Here is a 22,106-nt window from a genome sequence, read left to right as displayed (position 1 = left end):
TTAGCAGCTTTCCTTTACATGATGGGCCATCCAGGTTTCTTCTTCACTGTTAAACGGTTACAATCTTATGATTTTTTAAACTCCTGCTTTTGACAGTATTACAAGAGACTAAAATAATGAGTTAAGGTTGAATATAACAAAAATGCAGCTGGGTGAAGCAAACAAATTCATCATCTTTTGTGGGAAAATGGCAGTTTGTAGGAAAGTTTGAACCCTGTGGAGGTGCTGGGACTATAAATGCTTCATTGAAGGCATATTTGTGATTTTTTTTGCATAAATGGGAAGATAGCAGCAGCTGCTGCTCAAAATAGGGAAGATATTAATTTGAAAGGGGCTTGAAAAAAGCATAATTTTTTTCAAGGATTTTTTTTGTTGCTGAGATCTTTAGTGTTTTTTCTTTTTGACAAGTCTTGTTGTTGATACATATTACTGGACTAGAGAAAAAAAAGACTGTTGAGGAAAAAAATTGTTTTATTTTTAACCTCTATATTACGTTTATCAGCTGAAATATTTCGTACCCACAGAATGAGTGAGGAATTGCTGTGTATAAAACAACAAAATTCCATTTCCTAAGAAAGTGAAATGCTGTCCATTGGAGTAAGGAATAGAGATCATAATTATCTAGTCCCCTGTTATGTTTTAGAATGAACATCTTGCATCTTCACACATGGCAGAATGGAAACTAACAAATTTGCTTGTGAATTAGTTTCCATGATAGGTGGAGAATTTATGCAAAATACACTTCCATGCTTCCATATTACACAAATCCAGACAGACAAAAATTGAAGTACTGGAAAGACTGTAAAGCTCAGTTTTGTACAAGTCAGAGGTGTTTTGGTTCAGAAGTCAAGCTTTTTAGGTGCTTATGCAAATCCAACTTTCTGTAACTGTCATTGCCACATCCTTTAGTTTGTAACTAGGAACACTTAGTGATTTAGGCCATTTACTTTGAACTATGCTTATCATACAAAGATTCTTTGAAAGGGTTCAGACAACCTTAAAAGTTCAAGGATGTAGGTACTTATGGTTTTGGTAATGGCTACATGTGTACTTAGGGATATGAGAAAAATTCTGTATTTAATATATCTCCAGAGGTTATTAGAAATTCATGATGGTTCTATACAATACTGATGTCTGATTAGCTACTTTAGCTATTTTTATTTCTTCACAACTTAGAATTCCTTTTAGTTGTTCCTTTTTCTTTCTAGGTACAGGCTTTTCTTAAGGCCTGAGCTGCTTTTCCATGTTTATTTTTAAAGGAGATCAGCATTACAGTAATGCATATAATTTTGTAACATATATATGTATACTTGGGTAAAAAAGAGTAGTGAGAACACTAGAAGTGAAAAAGTGGTAATGTTTTTTTTAAATGTCTAAGTACTATTCATACAGTATTTACATTATTACTCCCATCTTGTCTGGTAGGTAAGAAAATGTGAGTGAATACATAGTCAATTAGTAAGGGCACAGAAATAATTTACAAAGCAACACAAGTGAGCTAGGGAATTGACAGGGTTGAAGAAAAAAGCTTGTTCTTCACATGTAAACCTTAAAGGAGAAAAAACCTGATAATGTAGGAGGGCTCAGCTAACATAGATACTTTATAAGTTCAAATTGTGGTCAGCTAAGCATCAAAAGGTGTGGTGAGTTGTAAGAATTACCAATATGGATTCTACTGCTTATGACTGCAAGTTTGAAGAGATGTGAAAAAGATATCACAAAAAATACAATTTCTCTTTTAGTAAATTTATGTTTCTGTTAGAAAGCTTTATTTTAAAAAGATATTATTAAGAAAAGGTATTACTTCCTTAGGTATTTTCCTCTTCACTTTTGTGGTTGCATTCATTCTCTAGTAGTCTTCAGAAACCTTTAGTTTTTTTCTTTTCTCGCCTACTTTTTGCAGCAGTTTGAGTGTGCTGCTGTTATGTCAATGTGCAAGGTTTAGGCATGGGAAAGCTGGGTTTCCATCACTCAGAAGATATGATTTTATTTTTTCCAGATATTATTCCTTGGGACAATACTTCCTGTCCTCCTCTTTTGAAAAATTAAAATTTCTGGTTTTAGTAGTGCAGAGTACTATAGGGGCTTCTTTTCTCTAAATCTGTCAGCCATTCAACATTTCTGTGGGTGCTATAGAAAAGAAACAAAATGCACACAGATTTCACAGTCATTTGAATAATTTCACTTTTTGTCAGTGAAACACACTCCTATATCTTGCTTATTGATGATATCCTTAAGGACTGCATGTGAACAGAATTTATTCTTTAAAACTGTATTAAGCAGCACTATGACATAGTTTAATACTACTTGGGACTTATTTGAGGAAACTGCAGTATTCCTGTAGGTGGATTTTTCCCCAGACTTTTGCTTTTTGAAAGAGGTGTCTAGATAAAATGGAAAGCTGAAAATTTGTGATGGAAAATTCCACCACAACTGCTGCAATTACTGTTGTTCTTGTATAGAGAGCCCCCAACAATACTGCTAAGTCACAAAATTCTTTGGAAGATTGTCTGGTGAAGAAGTCAGAACAGCTTATTGAACCAAAATAAAAATAATTATTACATTTTATTATTAATACATTATTGTGTAATCTTCATCTCAGTGAGGCATTCTGAACCTAGACTAGATTTGTCTAGTAAGTAAATGCAGCAGACCTGAAAGTTGTGTACAAGAGGTCTGAGGATGCAAAACATTTCAAGACACGTGCACTGCTTTCTTTTCATTGTGTTTTTATTCTCCAATGCACAGGTGCCTTGACCCAAGCCATTCGCAATTTTGCAAAAAGCCTTGAAGGTTGGCTTTCAAATGCCATGAACAATATTCCACAGAGGATGATACAAACCAAGGTAGATGAAACTTGAAGTACTATTCTTGTAGTGGCAAACCAAGTGGGCAATAGCATCTAAAAGGAGAAGCATTTTAATGTTAATGCTAAATTTCATGTTTAGCATCAAGCATCAAAAAAATGGCAGAGGAAACAATATTATTTGATCTGCTACGTGGTATAATTAAAATATGAGGACTCATTAATATACACTATTAAAATGAAAGTCAAGACTCAATCTGTATAATTAATCTATGGAGCACCATATTTAAAAATAATAAATTTCTTCATAGGTTGCCGCTGTAAGTGCCTTTGCCCAGACTCTGCGAAGATACACATCTCTTAATCACCTGGCTCAAGCAGCTCGTGCTGTGCTTCAAAATACTTCTCAAATCAACCAGATGCTCAATGATCTCAACCGTGTTGATTTTGCCAATGTTCAGGTAAAATTTAGTTTTGAATAGCAGGGGTTTTTTAAGTTTCATTTTTTCTGTAATTTTGAACATTATTGTCAGGCATCATTCTATCAAGAAAGTCAAGTGCTAATATTTTGCTCGTTCATACATGTTGTGACTCAGTCCAAATGTGACAGCTTATGCTTTAGGAAAGTAAGAGCTCAGAACCATTACCTGTTTCTATTTACTGTCTTGAAATGCACATATTCTTCCAACTTCTATGCAAATGTGGAGCAAATACTTTCTTAGAATGGGTACCATGAATCATGTCTTACTAATAGCAAAAATGTTATTTTAGGATTAGAACTCAATAGCATATCTTCTGAATGTCTCTTGAAGTTGTTAAATCCATAGCATTTTCAGTAGAGACTATTTCCATACACTAGTATTAAAACCCCATACATTAGTATTTTTTTTCTACATGCCTCTGCCTAATTTTACAAGATCTCCTGAAAAATGGATTAGATTAGTATGATTCGAACCTATAGAGTATAAATTCATGTTTTTTACTAAGCTTAATTTCTCTACATGTTTTTGCTTGTCCAAGGAAAACTACTTTGTCCTTTTGGCCAGTGAAGTGAAAGGTTTCAGATTCCTCGTAGTTCTCTGTTTCTCTTCCTTGTAAAAGAGTGTTTTAATGTACTTGTTAACACACTTAACAGAAATCTAGTCAAGAGTTCTTGACCAAAGATACAATATATTAAGTACAGTAATATGTTGACATGGATACAGAGTTTGTGAATGAGACCTTAACTTGGCACATGACAACTAAAGTTTAAATGGAAATGGCTTGCAGTAAGTGAACTGTCGTTTTTTTCTCATTTTCTGAATTTAACAGTTCTGAATTTAAAAGTAAGTTAACTTTATTTAAACTGACTAAATTGCTGATTGCTGCATAGTGTGTTTCTCCACTTGTGTGCAGTTTATGTTGTCTTTAAGTGACGTGTAATCTGTTACTGCATAGAGTCAGCAAACAATCCTTGTTTGCATACAAAGTTTCTTTTATAAGATGATGTAACAGGATTTGTCTTTAAGCTTAACTTCTTCAGAACAAAATGAATGTTACACTTGATTTCTCACTACTTCTTTTATTACTTTAGTCCCCTGCATTTGACCTCTCCCTCCTGCTTGTCCTGCCTGAAATCCCAGAAAAAAATTACAAGATATTAGTACTTCAATAGAAAAATTACAAAAGTAGAAGCCTTTTTTCACAAATGAATGTGGGAAACAGGAAACTTTTTTGTTTACATTGTTTGTTCTAATTTCTTTATTTGATGTCTGTTCTTTCAGGCTATGCTTTTCCCACCTATTTGCTTTCAACAAAATTACAATAGATGTAAAATAAAAACCACTTCTTAGTCTGTCTAGTAAGTGGGTCCAGTCTCTTTCATCCATTGAACAGCTGAACCTTTGAGATACAATTACGTTGTGTGCTTTGGCTTATGTATTGTCAATTCAAGAGCTACCATGTGCTATAACAGGAGCAGGCTTCCTGGGTGTGCCAGTGTGATGACAACATGGTTCAGAGACTTGAAACAGATTTCAAGATGACTCTTCAACAGCAGAGCACTCTGGAGCAGTGGGCTGCCTGGCTTGATAATGTAATGATGCAAGCATTGAAACCGTATGAAGGAAGACCCAGCTTTCCTAAAGCAGCACGGCAGTTTCTGTTAAAATGGTCTTTCTACAGGTAGTATTTAATAGATTTTAAAACATTCTAACTATTCTATGAATTGTGCATTATAATTAAGCTGACAAATCTAATATCAAACAGTGGCTTGGTACAACATGAAGAACATGGGTTTTTTTTCAGAGGACTTCTGTTATTAACCTTGAACTCAGGGCTGTCAGTAACTGAACAGGGACCTAAATGACCCCAGTTGATTGTTTTAAAGGCCATCTGAAAATGAATGCAGGTGTAATTTTGTCCAGAGTTAGAAACATATTATGAATTGTTTTGGTCAAAAAACTACACAGTTATTAAGTCACTGTTTTTAGTATTACGTACTAAAACATTGTGGCATCAATGTTTATTAGATAAGAAAGGCAAAAGCTGGTTTTAATAAATTAAAAGAACATTAAGACAAGCATTTCATGTTAGCTGCTTATTGAAACAGTTATCAGAGTAAACCTTTTTCTTTGAATATGACTGTAGTGATTGCTTGCTCAAGATACGAAGATATAATATGAACACACAATAAGTCTATTGTTTTTGAATTTTAAGTTTCAAAGCTTTTAAAATTCTGGCAATTAAAAGCGTTGCTGTGGAAAGATTGACACAACAGACATTATTTAAGCAATAGTTTCTTTAAAAACAAATCGTTTTCTTGCCATTTTAGTTGTTTATGTTTTCAACAAAGTCTCTTTCAAGTTAAGTTTTACACACGTTCAATTAGTGGCAGTTATGCATAGGTCAATACCAAAACTAAACCAGTCTGGTTATTTCCTATGTGGTGTTCAACAGTATGTTATGAGAAAGGAGAGAAGCCAATGATTGCCCTTTCCCGGTCATCCCTTTAAATCAGATATTTGAGGATAATGTTACTTTTGAGAATATTGATTTTGAGGTGAAATGTCTGTCTACATGGATAAATGTTAAAATGGCTGTGACATACAATACATAAACATATATATATATTTTTTATTTTTGAATAGCTCAATGGTGATTCGGGATTTAACCTTGCGCAGTGCTGCTAGCTTTGGCTCTTTTCATCTGATCCGCTTGCTTTACGATGAATACATGTTTTACTTAGTAGAACATCGTGTTGCTCAGGCAACAGGAGAGACACCTATTGCAGTTATGGGAGAGGTAAGATAATATGTAAGAGACTAGCTTGATAGATTTAGTGATGAATTGGAGGAAGTGTTTTTGCACATTTTTAAGTGTGTATGTAGGATGGTCGGATGTTCTACAATATTACAATAGATGAGTTACAAATATATACAGTGGTTTCAAACTTGTTTCACTGGTTCATTGTAAGAGTATTAAAATAACACTGAATTCTTAAAATCAGTTATTTCTAAATGAACTTACTCTTTTACAAATCTGCATACAGATTCATATGCATAGTTTGAAAAATGTTGATCAACCTGCATCTATTTTCTACTTTTTGAGACCTAAATATTTTATGTGAAAATAAAAAAGAGCATAGTAATAGGAAAGTGTTACTTCTGTGGATCTATTTACATGCATTTGCACGCATAATTCCCACACAAAATCTACACCCTCTTTGACATAAGAAGGCTGGTTTACATGCAGAATTTTGGCTTGTACAGACCTGTTCACATACCAGTGCAGATATACATAAAGGTTTGCAACACATTTGATTTTCATACAGTTGTTTCAAAGACTATTGGCTTATAAAAGAAGATCTAGAGTCTCAAAGCACAACTGTTTTTTTGTACTCAGCTGTGGCATCTGCAAGCAAAATTTCTCTTATCCCTCTTCTTTTCAGTAGTTCCTCTGACCTTTTATTTTGAGTGAGACAGTAAGGAAAGCATGAACTGTTCCCAAAGAATAGTGCTTCAAAGATGCTGGAAAATGGATATATTTGAAAATATGCTAAATTGTTAATAGGACAGATTTCTTACATTTTTACATTTGCAAGTCACTCTATCATGTTCTGTGTTACCTATAAATTGCAGGTAATTTTGCTAGTTGAGTTGTCATTCTTCCCACAAGATATAAAAATAGGTTTATTAAATATTATAAAGAAATAGTATACTTTCAAGAGAAGTTGGAAAGTGTCTCAGCTTGCTTTGTCAAATTATTTTATATCATGTGTCATGACATGTTTCAGAAAAATTAAATAATTTTTCTGCTTAGTAGAAAGACCTACCATCAGTATAAGATGCTCTTATGTTTCTTGCCTTATATTTGCAGAAAGTACTACACAAGTAACAGTTACTACACTCTTGTTGTCTCAGCAGACTTGATATGATTGAGACATAACTGTAGCATAGGGCCATCTAAAACGTTTACGAGAGTGAATTCGGAAATGCTGTGAGGGAGTAATTGCAAAATTTTTGGAGATGACTGGCAGAATAGAAGTAATACATGAAATGCATGTCTTCTTATGTTTCTGTGTATTCAATGGCTGAAATAAAATGAGGAACATTTTAGTCCAACAAGCACTGTAAAACAGTATAAACTGGTTGCAGCTGAGAAAAGCATTCTCATACTTCTCCCTTCCTCTTCTTCCACCCTTGGACACAGGTATCGGCAAAATTCTTCTGGAAAAGACTGGTATAATAATTTATGGCTAGAAATGTATCTATCTAAACAATGTACCTTTCATTTAATATCCATTGGTGGCATTTTACTCTTCCAAATTTCACAGAAGAGAAACGGAGGAAGGAAAGGGAAGAAGGTTTCTAACTTCCATGCAGCTTCTTTTAAAAGCTCTGGATTTTGATGTAAATCAGTTAACAGGTTATAAACCCTTTCTCAGCAGTGCCTTTCGTCTGCCTTACAGGTAGATTAACAATACTGACATACTTCATTTTTGTTCCAGCACAATTAATATGGTGCCTGGGAAAATTTAAAGAGATTTTTTTGTTCTAATATTGGCAGTTCAGAATGAATATCCATTATAATTTATGGCTTTATAAGACACAGAAATGGCTCACTTCAAAAAACAAAGGCCCTGAGAAGGCAATCTTTAAAAAAGGTTGTACTTCTCCATTCTAATTTTTGAGGGTTTACTTAGTGATAATTGTCTTAATAAGCACAAGACTGAAATGGAATGGGAAATTGTTCTGCTATGGATATGGCTGCAGCTAAGACCATGCATTTGAATGAATGCATCAAACCAGTAGAGCACAGATTTCTGCATCACAGATATTCTAAGTCCACATTTGCATAAGACTGTGTCCATTTTTTTAATTGTTTATTTTGCAGTTTGGTGATTTAAATGCTATATCCCCTGGAAATATGGATAAAGGTAAGCATTTTAGTGTCTCCAGGGTATAATTCTGTTTAAAGCTAATGTGAGTCTGAGCAAAATAAATCCTTATGTTTTAAAAACACAAGGATTTAAAACACAGTCAAACAGAATTTAGAGCTGTATCATCCTTTAAAGTGCATGTATATGCTGTATGGATACATTGATATAATACAATAGCTCTGTATGTAATATGCCATATGTAATAATGACTGGAATATTGTAGGTTTGTTTTACAGTAAGAATATTTTGAAGATGTTTATTATTGTCATAAAGAAATGACAATTGGAAAACTCCAATTTTAATGCAAATTTTGTTATATCTAACAGGATGCAGGAGGGTAACAGCTATGGAAAGAAAGGCAAGAGTATGCTTATGGATATTTAACTGTACTAAATGTTTTGCTAAGTCAAGAGGCAGAATTGCATGCAAGTAATCAGGGAGAAATTAGTTCCTTAAATTCTCTTCATGCCCTATTTTGACATGCATTCTTATACTGACTACTTGAGTGATTTGGGGTGATTTGACTTCAGAACTCAACTAGTGAATATAAGAATGTTTGTCAAAATCTGGGGTCAAGTAACCACAGCTCTCTTCGCCTCAGTTTCCCTACCTGTACCTAAAAGTAACAACTCCTGTTCATCATGTTTAGGAAACGAGACATTTTCCAATATGAAGTTAACATTGTTTGTTAGACATTTTGAGATTGCAGGCTTTTTTCCCACATCAAAAGTGTGTAGCTCAAGTGATGGAACCTGAATCTGTTTATCTATTTGAGATAACAGTTGACTTCTTTTCCATTAAAATTTTAATTTTCAGTTTATGCTTTATCAGATTGCTCCCCTGTATTTCAACTATTACTTACAAAATAAAGAGCCTTGTATTAGAAACTTCTTGCTTTGTGGTAGTTACATGCTGGTTTGTTTGTGCAGATGAGGGCAGCGAAGTTGAAAGTGAAATAGATGAAGAGCTGGATGAAAGTGGAGAGCCACAAGCTAAGAGGGAGAAAACTGAGCTAAACCAGGCATTCCAGGTGGGCTGCATGCAGCCAGTGCTTGAGAGTGGAGTACAGCAGAACCTCCTGAACCCAATTCATAATGAGCACATTGTTGCAACTACTCAGACTATCAGACAATGCAGTGCTACTGGAAATACATATACTGCAGTCTAATGTGAAACTTGCCTGGCCTCCGACACACGCCCCATTGCATTAGCTGTTTAGGTTTAAGATGAAAAAGAAAAAAAAAAAGAGAATAAGTCTGAAGGTTGACTGTTGTCAAATGTAACTGTTCTGATCATTATTTTGTTGGAGTTGTTAAATGGAATGGGTGTACGTATTTTGCCAGGTCTGTTTAGAAACAAAAAAATTTTTGTAAACGAAATCATTTTGCTTTGGCCACTCAATATGAAGAGGTTTCTTTGTATCAAATGCAAGGAAGATTTTTGCGAAGTTTAATGTTAATGTTTTGTCCTGTTATAATAATTTAATTTTTTTCATAGTTTTAAAAATATTTTAATGTTAATTATTAGTTATTATGCTGATTTCATATAGATAGGTTTTTAATTAGATGCACTTCTGTGAAATATCAAAAGAACTATTTTCTTTGATTTACACTGGAGGCATACTTGTTTGACAGCAGATGTATCAAATTTGTTATAAAAGGTGCTTTTCATCGTACTACGAGAAGACACTATTTTGATAAAATTGTGAGTATTCAGGGGGATTTTTTTGTAATAATGCTGGAGGGTTGAGAAGATCTCCTAGTTTCTTCCTCTGAGGAAGAAGCTGTTTAAAAGACAGAATTGTATCAGAATGTGGTAATCTGTATGGCATAAATGTACCTAATTATCTGAACATGATGTAAACAATGCAAGCTTCATTTAAAATCAACAGTTTCAGATATTATTTGCATACCAGTTCCTCTCTTTTGAAGACTACTGATTCTATATGTGAGGCCACTGAACAGATGCTTTTGATTGTTCAGTGGCACTGTAGTTGTTAGAAACTGAAGCTAAAAAAGAAGTGACTTGATTGTTGTTAATTTTAAGTGTATGTGCTACTTATGCTGAACTGGACATACAGGAAAACATTCCATTTGGATGACTTTCTTCTATTCCAGGTCTTTTCCTACTAGTGGTTCAATCTGCTGCTCTTAGAAAAGATGATTTATAGAATGCAAGGAATGTAGCAACCTGCATCATTCTCCTTTCAAAAACATTTCCTTGTTGTTAAAGTGGATTTAAATTTTTACAAAAATTAGACAAGGCAGTGTAACTGGCACACCTCACTTGTACCTATTCCCAATTGTGTAGAATTTGAATAGGTGGCTAGATGGACCATTGCCATTTAAGAATGTACATCAGGGATCATTGTACCTCGGCTATTACATGGTGCCTTAAACAGAACTGAAGCTAAGACTTAGTACTTTTTGTTATTCTTAACTCTTAAATTAATTCAACAAGGTGTGCCTGTCATTTTCAAATTCCCTAAGAAGTAAGGACAGGTTACACAGCCTTCAAAAGAATAAAAGGATTTTTTATTATTAAATAATTTTAATATCCCTCTTAGAATGACAATAGACCTATTTTTTCTCGTTTCTAGCTGGATTTCACTTTAATAGAAATAAAATTTGCTTGGGAATTTGGAAAGCAAAACTAGCTTTAATACCAACTTCAAATGTCAAAATAGATTGACCATAGTCCCAAGCATGATTATATATTTTCTAAACCCTTGCCTACTTTTAATTTTAAAAACGAAAAAGAAATAAATGAGCAGGTACATAATGCAGTGCATGTTTTCAATTTCTATATTTTGTGGTGTATCAGCCAGATATTACATTTTAATGGTTAAATAATATCAGTTATAGAGACCATATTAATTGACATTAAAGAACTCAAGTTTTTCTTCACAAACATTTCATTATGCAGACACACGAATTTGCTACACTAAAGTAGTGTAATTAAATTTAAAAAAATCCAAAAAGTGAATGAGAACACAAAAAGATCAACTTTACAGGAAAGACTGTGTAAAAAAAATAGGATTATTTTATTCCGGTTTATCTAGTGTGTCTGGAAATGACTTTAAAGTCATATATACCAAATGGGAGAAGAGCATGTAAAATGGAAGTGTATTTATAGCAAACACGTTTGTTGCTAGAGTTTACATATGCTCCAAATACAGCTGCACATAAACTAAAATGTCCTAACACTATTGGTGCACAAAAAAAAATTAACTCCTTTGCAGAATTGTGAACCCATCCAGCTCATTCTGTGTAGGCATAATTCCTACTAATGTCAGTAGATGGCTTTTGCCTCAGTAAAAAGTAAAAGTGACATTTATATTCATTATTTCTAAACTTATAAATGCACTGAATCTCATTATAGATTTTGTTGTCACATATATCGCTCAGTGTGTCCTGATTTTTCCTTAGAAATCAGCACATCTGTACCCTTCACCAAAAATGCTAAAACTAAGCTGTGATAAATATTTACTCCCCTTCATTGTGCATTATAAGATGTTTACAAGTAAAATAAAGTGAAATAATTCAACCTTTTTTTCATTTTCAGCTTTTTTTTAATACTGTAGTAGTTGTTTTAATTTTTGTGTTCGTGTTTTCTTATTCTTTCTTGGTTTAATGTTGAACTTGTTGTTGCTGAGAAAAGAGTATAATTGTAAAAGGTAAATCTAGATTGCTAAATATGGTGGGACTTGATTATCTTTCATTGTTTAGCTTTCCACTCCACTCAGTTGTTAAATGTCATAAAGTGAAAAAAAAAAATCTGGGTACAAAAAATTGAATATGCTTCACAGCTTCTAAAAATAATGAATTATGAAGACAAATTGAACTTTCATAGGTTCAGAAAACTGACTGGAGTCTGTATTCTTACTCTTAAATTCTAAAGATTTTGCCAGGCTTTTTTCAGAGCAACTATCTTACTGTATTGTAAACTTACAGATTTGGGGGTATTTTGTTTTGTTCTTACTGAAATTTCAATCAAATGCTTAGATAAAACATTTTGCACACTCTTGCTGTTTAATAGCTGGGTTTTAGTACTTGTTGAAGTAGAGAGATATGAATACCTCAGTGTGTATTCTGTAATGTGTAGCGTGCGGCTGCATTGCCACACCAGCTCTGAAGTCTGTTGTCAATGCTATGGAGAGGTGTAGCGTGTGTCCACAGGGTAGACATTATGAGAGTTGACATGATTTATGTGTTTTATCTAATCTTGAAATGGAATCCAGATTAATTATTTTAGAGGCATTTCCCCCATTAGCACAAAATAGCACAGTGGACAGTGTGGGGGAAGAGGTCTTGTTGAACTACCTTTTCAAAGCACAGGGCCCAATTTTCAAAAGTTTTATATATGTTAAAGTGTTTTGTTACATTTTCATCTTTCTTGTGGTAAATCAGTTTTAAAACTTTTTTTTTTCAGGTGGTTTTTTTTTTTTTTTTGCTTGTACTGTAGTATGCTCAAAGCACCTTCATTTTTTAAAATTTCCGTAAAAATTTGGAAAATAGATGTTAAATTATTTGCCTATAAAATGATGATTTTAAGGGCATTACTGCCTTTAGTTCAAAAAAATAGGAAAATGAAGTTCTGTCATTCAGGAATGCATAGGTCTGTATATAAACTTAATTTAAAGCAAGGTATTTTTAAATATCTGAAACACTTTTTGTTTTCTCTTGTTTACCCTAGGAGAAATGATCTGATATCTTTATCATTCTCACCAATTGACATCTGCACTGTTTAGAAAAAAATCCATGTTAGAGATGCACTGCAATCCAATTTAATCCAGAATGCTTTTACAAAACAAAAACAACAACTGAGAGCCATAAATGTGCTGACAAAACATCCAAATTTATTAGTAATATAAGTATACAACAATTTCAGAGTTTAAAATACAAATCTGCGAGAGCAAGATGAATTTCTGAAAATTGGGCCCTTGTCACACTAACAGGACATGCTCTTTGTATACGGTTTAAAGCAAATTGGTACATGGAATTCTAGTATCTCTGCTAATTTGATTGGTGATTTAACACTGACAATAAAAACTGGAATAGAAGCATAAACACACAGTGCTTAGTTCTAGTTCTAACTAGGAAATTAATTTGATATAATGCCTTGCATTAACCCTTTGAGCATTGTAAGTAACATGATGGGAACAAAGATTTTTAGATAATTTAACTAGTCCACTGAGCATATACTTTGAAATAGCTTATAGTGTTGTAAATGTTTTTTTACTTATGTCTAAAGTAAATACTTGCATTACTTGCATACAATATGGGGATGTTTTTTTATTAATAGGGGCCTCAGTAGATGTAGGCAAAATATTCATTGCCATTTATATGTACTGTGTAATATAAAACAGTACTTCAGCTCCCTGGTTTTCATAACTGCATATATATACAAAGAAAATCAAACATGATTCTACAGATAGGAAGTTGTCTACTTTAAGATTCCTTTAGAAGATAAAGGTTTAGAAAATATATTCAGCTATTTTGAAAATTTCCTGAGATAGATTAGTATTGGAATACTCTGGTACTGTAAAAGAGAAATCTTTAGGATTAAAAGAAGGTTTAGTAATAATAAATTTTGCAGAATATTTGATGTGTTTGCATTGAAATTTTTGGCAGTGTTTGTGAGAAACAGGAACAAAAAGTGCACAATTATGTTAATATTCCTTTTAAAACTCAGTCGCTGCAATAATGACTAGCTAGAAGATTAAGGTATTTTATTAAATCTCACATACAAGGGTACAGTTTGGATGGCCCTTATTGAATGTCAGAATTTTAAAAGCAACCTAGAAATTGCAGGAGCAAATAATTTTAAAAGCCCCTTTGTTCTTAAAATTACTGCTTACAGGAACAAGGGAACAAGTGTAGCAGCAAGTAAATATTCTTTTAACTTAAAGATTGCCACCTTACTAAGTGAGAATACAGTACATTTTCTACTGGTTTCTTGCAATAGCAGTCAGCAAACACTAAAGCAGCTGTACTTATTTAAGTCTAGCTGAGGGCAAAGAAAAAGAGTATCATTTAAAGTTATTTAAGGGAATTACGTCAGTAGTATAGTGCAAGTAAGTTGTAAACATTTTTAGTCAGTTAATGCAAATTAATGCATAATTAATTAACATAAATGCAATACTCAAAGGGTTTTAATTTACCAACTTTTTTTATTCATAATTTACTGTAAATGCTTCTGAGTTTGCATGCCTTGATCATTGCTGCTAGTGATTTTATGTGCCAGTAGACCTGAGTTTAATTTACCAGTTTAACTAAGAAATAGTAAAAGCCACTTACAAAGTGACTGCCTAGTGTTTGAAGTAAAATATGCCTTAGTTTGAAAACTATCATTTTAACTCTTGTTTTATTCTGATTTTGTTCTCCTTTTCCTGTTGAAAAAATAAATTGGCATTTTGGGATTGGAAGCCCTGAGTAGTTAAATATTTGGTAAGAATTGTTCTTGGAGATTGCTCATTAAGGCTGAAATTCACTGTAGAAAACAAGGCCAGAAAAAGCCTATGGGCATCAAATGAGCCTCACTTAACACTAATTCAGGAAGATGTTCTTTGTATGTTCTTAAGCACTTTCTCGGTTATGGTGCAAACATCTTACAGGAATTTTCAGTTCTAGATTCATTTTACTCTGAAATAATAAATGTCTTTTTAGGACTTCAGACGAGCAACCTTGAATGGATTGCGTTTTAACAGGAACTCAGTTCAATTCTTTTTGACTCACTGATACCAGCAAAAGCTTTTTACACAAAGAATATTTAATGGGTTCCCCAAATAAAGTTTCCTTCCATACAATATTAAAGTGACTGCCTTGTATTTAAACATTAAATACCCATCTTAAAGTAACCCAGTTAAGCAACTTAAAATATGTTGGGAAGATATCACTTTTGTACCAAAGCAAGTTGCCCATTTCCACTCATACCCACTGAAAATTTGGATTTACAGTTTATAACCAATGAGGCTGTTAAAGAAACTTCGAGTGCCTTTCAAAAACTTGGAAAATTGTGCCTGAGGTGGTAAACTTTAATTAGGTTAATTCTAGAGCTACCAATCAGTAATTTTGTCATCACTCAGGGCTTTCTTACCTTCTAGGAAACTTCCCTTGTTGCATTTATTTTATACTGTATTTTTTTTAAGTGCCATCATTTAAATTTCACTTAGTAAGTGGCAGATTACATTATCCAGTCCCACAGCACAGAAACATCATAACACTAGGACATATTCAAATTCTTTTTTTCCAGTTGACTGAATATATTATGTAAATGAGGTAAGCAACTTTTTGTAGATTGTATGTGTGAGATAATGTAATGTTCTTTTCCAGTTTTTGGGCTACAGTTGAATATACTTTTTAATTATTTAAAGAAGACATCTTTACAGAATAACGTGATGGTTTTTTTTGTATAATGTATTTGATTTTGTAAATACGTATTTCCTGATGTGATTTTTGTGACAAATGCTAAATCTTTTAGTATATAATGTCCTCTCAAAACTGGCAGGAGCTAAATAATAGTTTGTTGGCAATTTGTATTGTGTACTGTACAATAACTGGGGACCTTTTATAATTATAAAAATATATATTAACTTTTAGTGTGTTGTATAAAAAATGACTGGAACATACTAAAGACAGTAGGATTTTTCTGAATATTTCAGACTTGAACTCAGGCTAGCTTTCTTGTGTTTTTCAAAACAAAATTGTGTCTTGTCTTTTAAAATCAATAAATTTGTTTTCTTGTTACAAACATATCTGAATGGCTTCAGTTCTTCCATAGCTGTTTTGGACTGTTGTACTGTTGATTTTGAGAGAAAAATTATTGCACTTATACCTTTGAAATAAGACCACTTTTTTTTTTTAATTTAACAACAACAGAACTAAGTAACAAATGTGTCTCAGATGGCAAAAAACCCAAGTATTTTGAATCACAGAACTGCCAGAGTTGGAAGGATCCTCTGAAGATCATCTAATCCAGCCCACCCTGCCAAGGCAGGATCACCTAGGAAGTGTTGGTTCAACTGAGTTGCTGTCATATTCCCAGTAAATAGAGATTGTATTGTACTTATTCATTTCAGTGTTAACAGAATTTCCCATTACAGATTTATGTAGTTAACAGCTAACAGTGAGAGGCATGCAGACTCTGGCCTCCAGGAATTAGTGGTGTCAGTTTGGTACCAGCAGAACCCACTTCTGCAATTTTGGCTGTAAATATTCTGCAATATGGTAACGTGTTAGATGTTTTGACAGTTTCACAAAACGTAGTTGAAAGCCTAATCTCACCGGTTCATATACTCTATGAGTCTCAAGTATGTGTTGCAGGCACCATATATATTTCATATTATATTTCATATAAAGAAATGCTGAATTTCATTTTAATGGGGAGGATCCATCAAGTAATACATGCTAGAACATATCAAATAACTATTGGATACCAAGATTAAAACAGGTATTTCACACAGAACTGTGGTAAAGGTAGAAGAGTTGCACCCTAAATCTTACTTTTCTCAGGATGTTCAGCCATAAATTATGGTCCACTCATTGCCTATTCTTTAATTTCAAATGAAGACCAAAAGCTTAGTATAGTACATCATTGGTGCCTGCATTGCATTGTACCTTACAAGACTACAACTACACCAGTGACCAGCTGCAGCTAAAGAGTAGGGAAATTGTCAAGGTTGGAAAAGACCTTCAAGATCACCCAGTCCAACCATCCACTCAGCACTACCCTTGTCACCCATAAACCACCACACCACATCACCAGACCCAGATGAACATCCCCAGGGATAGTTACTCTACCACAGCTGTGGGCAAACTGTTCTGATCTAGCCTTCCTGCCCTCCAGCAGATCAGCATTCCCACCCAGCTTGTGACATCTTCAAACTGACTGAGGGTGCACTCAATTGCAACACCCAGATAATTGTTAAAGATGTTAAACATGACAAAAAGAGCCCTGGGGAACACCATTGGTGACTGGCCACCAACTTGATTTATTTCCATTCACCGCCACTCTCTGGGCCCGGCCATCCTGGTAGTGTTTTACCCATCAAAGAGTCCACTCATCTAAGCCACAAGTGGTTTTTCTAGGAGGATCCTGTGGGAAATGGTATCAAATGCATTTACTCAAGTTTAGATAGACAACACCCACAGCCTTCTGCTTGTCTACAAAAAAGGTTGCTTTGTCATAGAAGGAGATGAGGTCAAGCAGAACCTGCCTTTTTTAGATCTGTGTTTGCTGGACTTGATCCTCTGGTTGCCCTGCATGTGCCATGTAATGGGCTTCATACATCTCTTCCATAGCCTTGCCCAGAACTGAGGTAACTACAACCCTGTGGTTCCCAGGATCATCCTTCCAACTGTTCTTGCAGATGTTCTTACATTTGCTGATTTCCATTCTTCTGGAACTTTTGCAGTAACCAGAACTGTTGGTAGATGATGGAGAGTGGTTTGGCAAGTTGCTTTACCAGTTCCCTCATTACTCTGGGGGGATCTCACCGGTGCCCATAAACTTGTGAGTGTCTAATTGGCACAGCAGGTCACTAACCATTTCCTCCTGCATTATGGAGGCTTCACTCATCTGCCCATCACCAATTTCCAGCTCTGGTAATTTCTCAAGCTGGGTATCCCAAGAACAAGTGGGAATGATATTAAGAACAAGGCAAAGAAGGCATTAAGTACCTCTGCCTTTTCCTCATGCCCTGTCACTCGCTACACTGCCCTCTGCATTTCACAAATGATGAAGACACTCTGTGACCCTCCTTTTGCTATCACTGTGTTTATACAAGCCTTTTTTTGCTGTCTATAACTGCTGTGGCCAAATCAAGTTCTAGCAGGACTTTGGCCACTCTAATCTCCCTATGTGATCTTGCAACATCCTTACAGTCCTCCCAAGCTATTTGACCCTCCTTCCAGAGATGATAGATTCTCTTTTGTTCCCCCAAGTTCTCCTTAACCCATCTTTTTTCCTGATGACTTGTCTTTCTAGACAAGGGGACAGCCTGATCTTGAATATTTAAAAGCACATCCAGCCTTCCTGGACTCCTTTGTCCTTCAGGACTAACTCCAAAGAGACTCTGTCAATCAATGTCCTAAATAGGCCAAAATCTGCTAGATGGAATTCCAAGATGGAAGTTCTGCTGGTGTCCCTCCTTACTCTACCCAGTATTGAAAACTCTAATATTTCATGTTCTCTCTGCCCAAGACAGCCACCAACCACCACATCACCCACTAGTCCTTCTTTGCTCGATGTCATGATTTAAACCCAGCCAGCTGCCAAGCCCCAGGCAGCCACTTGCTCACTCCCGCACCAGTGGGATCAGGGAGAGAATCGGAAGGATAAATGCCAGGAAACTTGTGGGCTGAGATAAAGACAGTTTAATACGGAAAGCAAAAGCAATGCACACAATTCAAGCAGAACCACCTACATTCTAAGCATGATACCACGTGGTCTGAAATATCCTTTTTGGTCAGTTTGGGTCACCTCTCCTGGCTGTGTCTCCTCCTGACCTCCTGAGCACCCCCAGACCCCTCCCCAGTGTGGCAGTACCAAAAGCAGAAAAGTCCTTGGCTCTGTGCAAGCCCTGACAAGCAATAACAAAAACATCTCTGTATTATCAACTCTGTGTTCAGCACAAACCCAAAACACAGCCTCATACCAGTCATTATGAAGAAAGTTAACGTCTTGACACAGCTGGTGAAAGAGCCTACCAGAGAACATGCCCTGCTAGACCCGGTTTTTTTGTGTATGTGCTGGTTTTGGGTTTTGGTTTTGTATATGCCAGCACATACACAAAAAAAATGGGTCTAGCAGGGCATGTTCTCTGGTAGGCTCTTTCACCAGCTGTGTCAAGAAGTTACCTTCCACACAGTCCAAGAAGCCCCTGTCTGCTTCATCTCTGCTGTGTTCTATTTCTAGCAGATACTTGGCAAGCAGAAGTCATACACACATAAAAGGGCAACCACGAGACTTTTGGCAGCCACTTGAAGAACACCTCGTCTGCCTGTTCATCCTGGCTGGGTGGTCTGTAACAGACTCCCACCATGACATATGCCCTGCTGATTGTCCCCCATCTTACCATAGACACTCAATCTTGTCATCTTCATCATAATCACCAATTTCAATACAATCAAATCACTCCCTAAGAGTGCTATTCTATGTTTACAGAATACTCCTAATTGGTTTGCTAATTGAGATGAGGCTTCATTTTCTAGCATGTACCTTGCTGAGACTAAATGGGTTTTTCTCTGACACATACATGGCAAAACAATGTGTAGAGGGACATCGTCCTTAGAGGGACCAACCAAGTCTTGAAATAGCCAACAGGCTACATTGCTCAGCTTTTTTCCACTGACAGTGCTACCAGGAAGACCCTGCAAAATTCAACCTCTGTTGCTGTTCATATTCCTTGAACTGATTTTATTTTGAAAGTTTCATTCACAGTAACACAGATCCAGACCTCTAAGCATGAAGTACAGGTAAAAATGTAGGAGAAACTTGAAAATACTGTGTATTGTAAGAAAAAAGAAGCATAAGGAAGGTAATAAATTATTTCTATTACTTCTATAAGGTAATTTTCTGCACAATGTTATTGTCAAATAAGTAAGATACATTCTACATCAAGTTATGTTATGTGTATTTAATTTGACTTGCCTAAAGCATTCACTTTAATTGTGTAAAATCACATAGAGCCTGCAGCAATCCAGTGTGCATCAGTTGTTCAATTCTGTATCAAGGTCTATGCCAAAAACCACATCAAAAATAAGACAGTTATTTTTCCACAAAAGCATCTGATCGAGGCAAGTAAGAAAAAGAAGAAACCTTGATCTATTTTTGGCACAGTATGCTAAAGAGAGTTTTTATTCTGACTTGGCTCTGCTGGTCTCATTCAAAATTTTGCTAAATCCCATTGTACGTATACTTCCCCATTACATTAACTAACCTAACATGTTGGATTTTCCTGTTCAAAAACCAAAACAACCCCTTCTTATGCTACTGAAATATGCTACTGCTGACATTCTATTCTAAATATTTTATAAGCAGAACTGTTCTAGCAAAGAGTAACTCTGTGTATGGACATTTGCCATGGGCACACTGTACACAAGATCTGCTGCTGCCTTTATGATCAGAGTTCTTGGCAGATGTAGCTGGTCAGTACTTATTTAGTAACCTACTTGTTAGTCAGACATATTTTCAGAGCTCTAGATGGAAGAGATGTTAAAAAATGCTGTCTCAATGCTCTGCAGCTGGATGTTACCTTTCCCCACAATAAGTGGTCCTGGCAGATGAAGTCAGAAACAGCTGAAAAAACTGCAATAGCAACATGTTGAAGTGAGGACCACAGATTGTGTCGTTGCAATGTAGGCATTGAATTTACTGGTCCATGTGAGTGACACGGTGATTGTCACTCAGAACAGTAGCAATCACTTCATTAATTTATTTCCCTGGTCTTCCATGGTTTCCAATGCCCAAGAAAAATTTAGACTTCCCTTCTTCCTCCAGGTTTCACCCAAGTCAAGCAGTCAAAATCAAAAGTTGCAATAATTAAAATTGCAAGAAAATGGGACAGCCCTAATCATCACCACATAAATGTGAACTTCTTGGTGGACTATTTTGTGTGTCTTTGGGAAGCATAATTCTTCTAACTTTAGGTAAAGGTACACTTTACCTCCATCCACTTATTATGGCAAATTTAAATCCATGCTTTACTACATCAACAAGTAGACAAAAAACCCTTGGTTTTGGATGTTTCTGCTGACAAATTTGCCAGAATAACTAATAATATCTATGTTGAATAATCCACCCTAATCAAGCTTTTTTGTCTTTTTCAAAACTATTAAGATAATTTAATTGATTTAAAGTTCCTTAAAGTGTGGGTGGAGTTTTTGTTAAAAATAAAAAAGTGGTCAAATAGGTAATCCATTATAGACAATCCTGTTGTGATGCCTGATGGGGAAAGAACTGGTCTCATTTAACACCACCAGATCTGATACCTTTAAACCCACTAAGCAGGATTGTACCTGCTGTTGCTCTTGACTTTAAAAGCAATGGGGCTCTGCAGAGACAACAGTCCAGCTGGGAAAGACTGTGACATTCAAACCCAATTCCGTGGTACAGCACAGGGTATGTATAGTAGCAGGTGAACCCCAGAACGGGGAATAGCATGCATTGACTCCATGATTCAGAAGGCTGAACAATTGCTTTATTAAGCTATACTATATTATATTATATTATACTATCCTAAAATTATGCTATACTACTCTATACTAAACTAAAGAACCTGTGACCCCTTACAGACAGTCACGACACAGCTTTGACCTAATCAGTCAACCAATCCAAACAATAATCACCAGTGTCCAATTAAGAAATCTCTCTTTGGTAAACAATCTCCATAACACATTCCACATGTGCCAAACAACAGGAGCAGCAAATAGAGATAAGAATTATTTCCTCTTCTTTCTCTGAGCTTTGTCACCGCCTTCCCCAGGAACAATCCTGGGAACGTTGTGCCTGTTGCTTTCTGTGAAGAGAGCTGCAGCCACAGGTATGCCTGTGGAACAAGTGTTGGTTGATCTGTTTTAGCCTTCAATGTCAAAGCAGCAGCTCAACAATAATGTTTAATATAACATATTGTTGCACCTCTAATTTAAATTTAAATATTTAAATTTGGTTTTAAGTATAAAATATTTGATTTAGCAAGAGAGACTGAAAATCTAGTGTTTATAGCATTAGTGAGGAGCTCATTGGTAGCATTAACTTGACACTACAGATACTGCTGACTTTGTTGATGACCAATGAAAGGCAAAACTGAATTAAAAACTGTTTTCTTATTACTTCCACAGATCAGTTTTGAAACCAAAATGGTGCACACACAAGAAAGTA

The 22,106-nt window shown here is 35.2% G+C and overlaps 1 protein-coding gene across 2 annotated transcripts in view; it reads left to right on the top strand.

Annotated features, from left to right (window-relative positions):
• The window catches only part of RFX3 (regulatory factor X3), a 109,935-nt gene extending 93,958 nt beyond the window's left edge, over positions 1-15,977 (top strand). For both annotated transcript variants that reach the window (XM_041486128.1, XM_041486127.1), the window contains 6 exons: positions 2,749-2,846; positions 3,118-3,267; positions 4,761-4,969; positions 5,935-6,088; positions 8,180-8,222; positions 9,155-15,977. In XM_041486128.1, coding sequence (XP_041342062.1) covers positions 2,749-2,846; positions 3,118-3,267; positions 4,761-4,969; positions 5,935-6,088; positions 8,180-8,222; positions 9,155-9,393 — 893 coding nt within the window. In that variant the 3' untranslated portion in view covers positions 9,394-15,977. The remainder of the gene's footprint in view (positions 1-2,748; positions 2,847-3,117; positions 3,268-4,760; positions 4,970-5,934; positions 6,089-8,179; positions 8,223-9,154) is intronic.
• Positions 15,978-22,106: the final 6,129 nt, after the last annotated feature.

Source organism: Pyrgilauda ruficollis, unplaced genomic scaffold (genome assembly GCF_017590135.1).
Source record: "Pyrgilauda ruficollis isolate IOZ18807 unplaced genomic scaffold, ASM1759013v1 scaffold74, whole genome shotgun sequence".
In the NCBI taxonomy this organism is placed as follows: Eukaryota; Metazoa; Chordata; class Aves; order Passeriformes; family Passeridae; genus Pyrgilauda; species Pyrgilauda ruficollis.
Note: the sequence above shows the minus strand (reverse complement) of the source record. Positions and strands in the feature narration are given on the sequence as shown.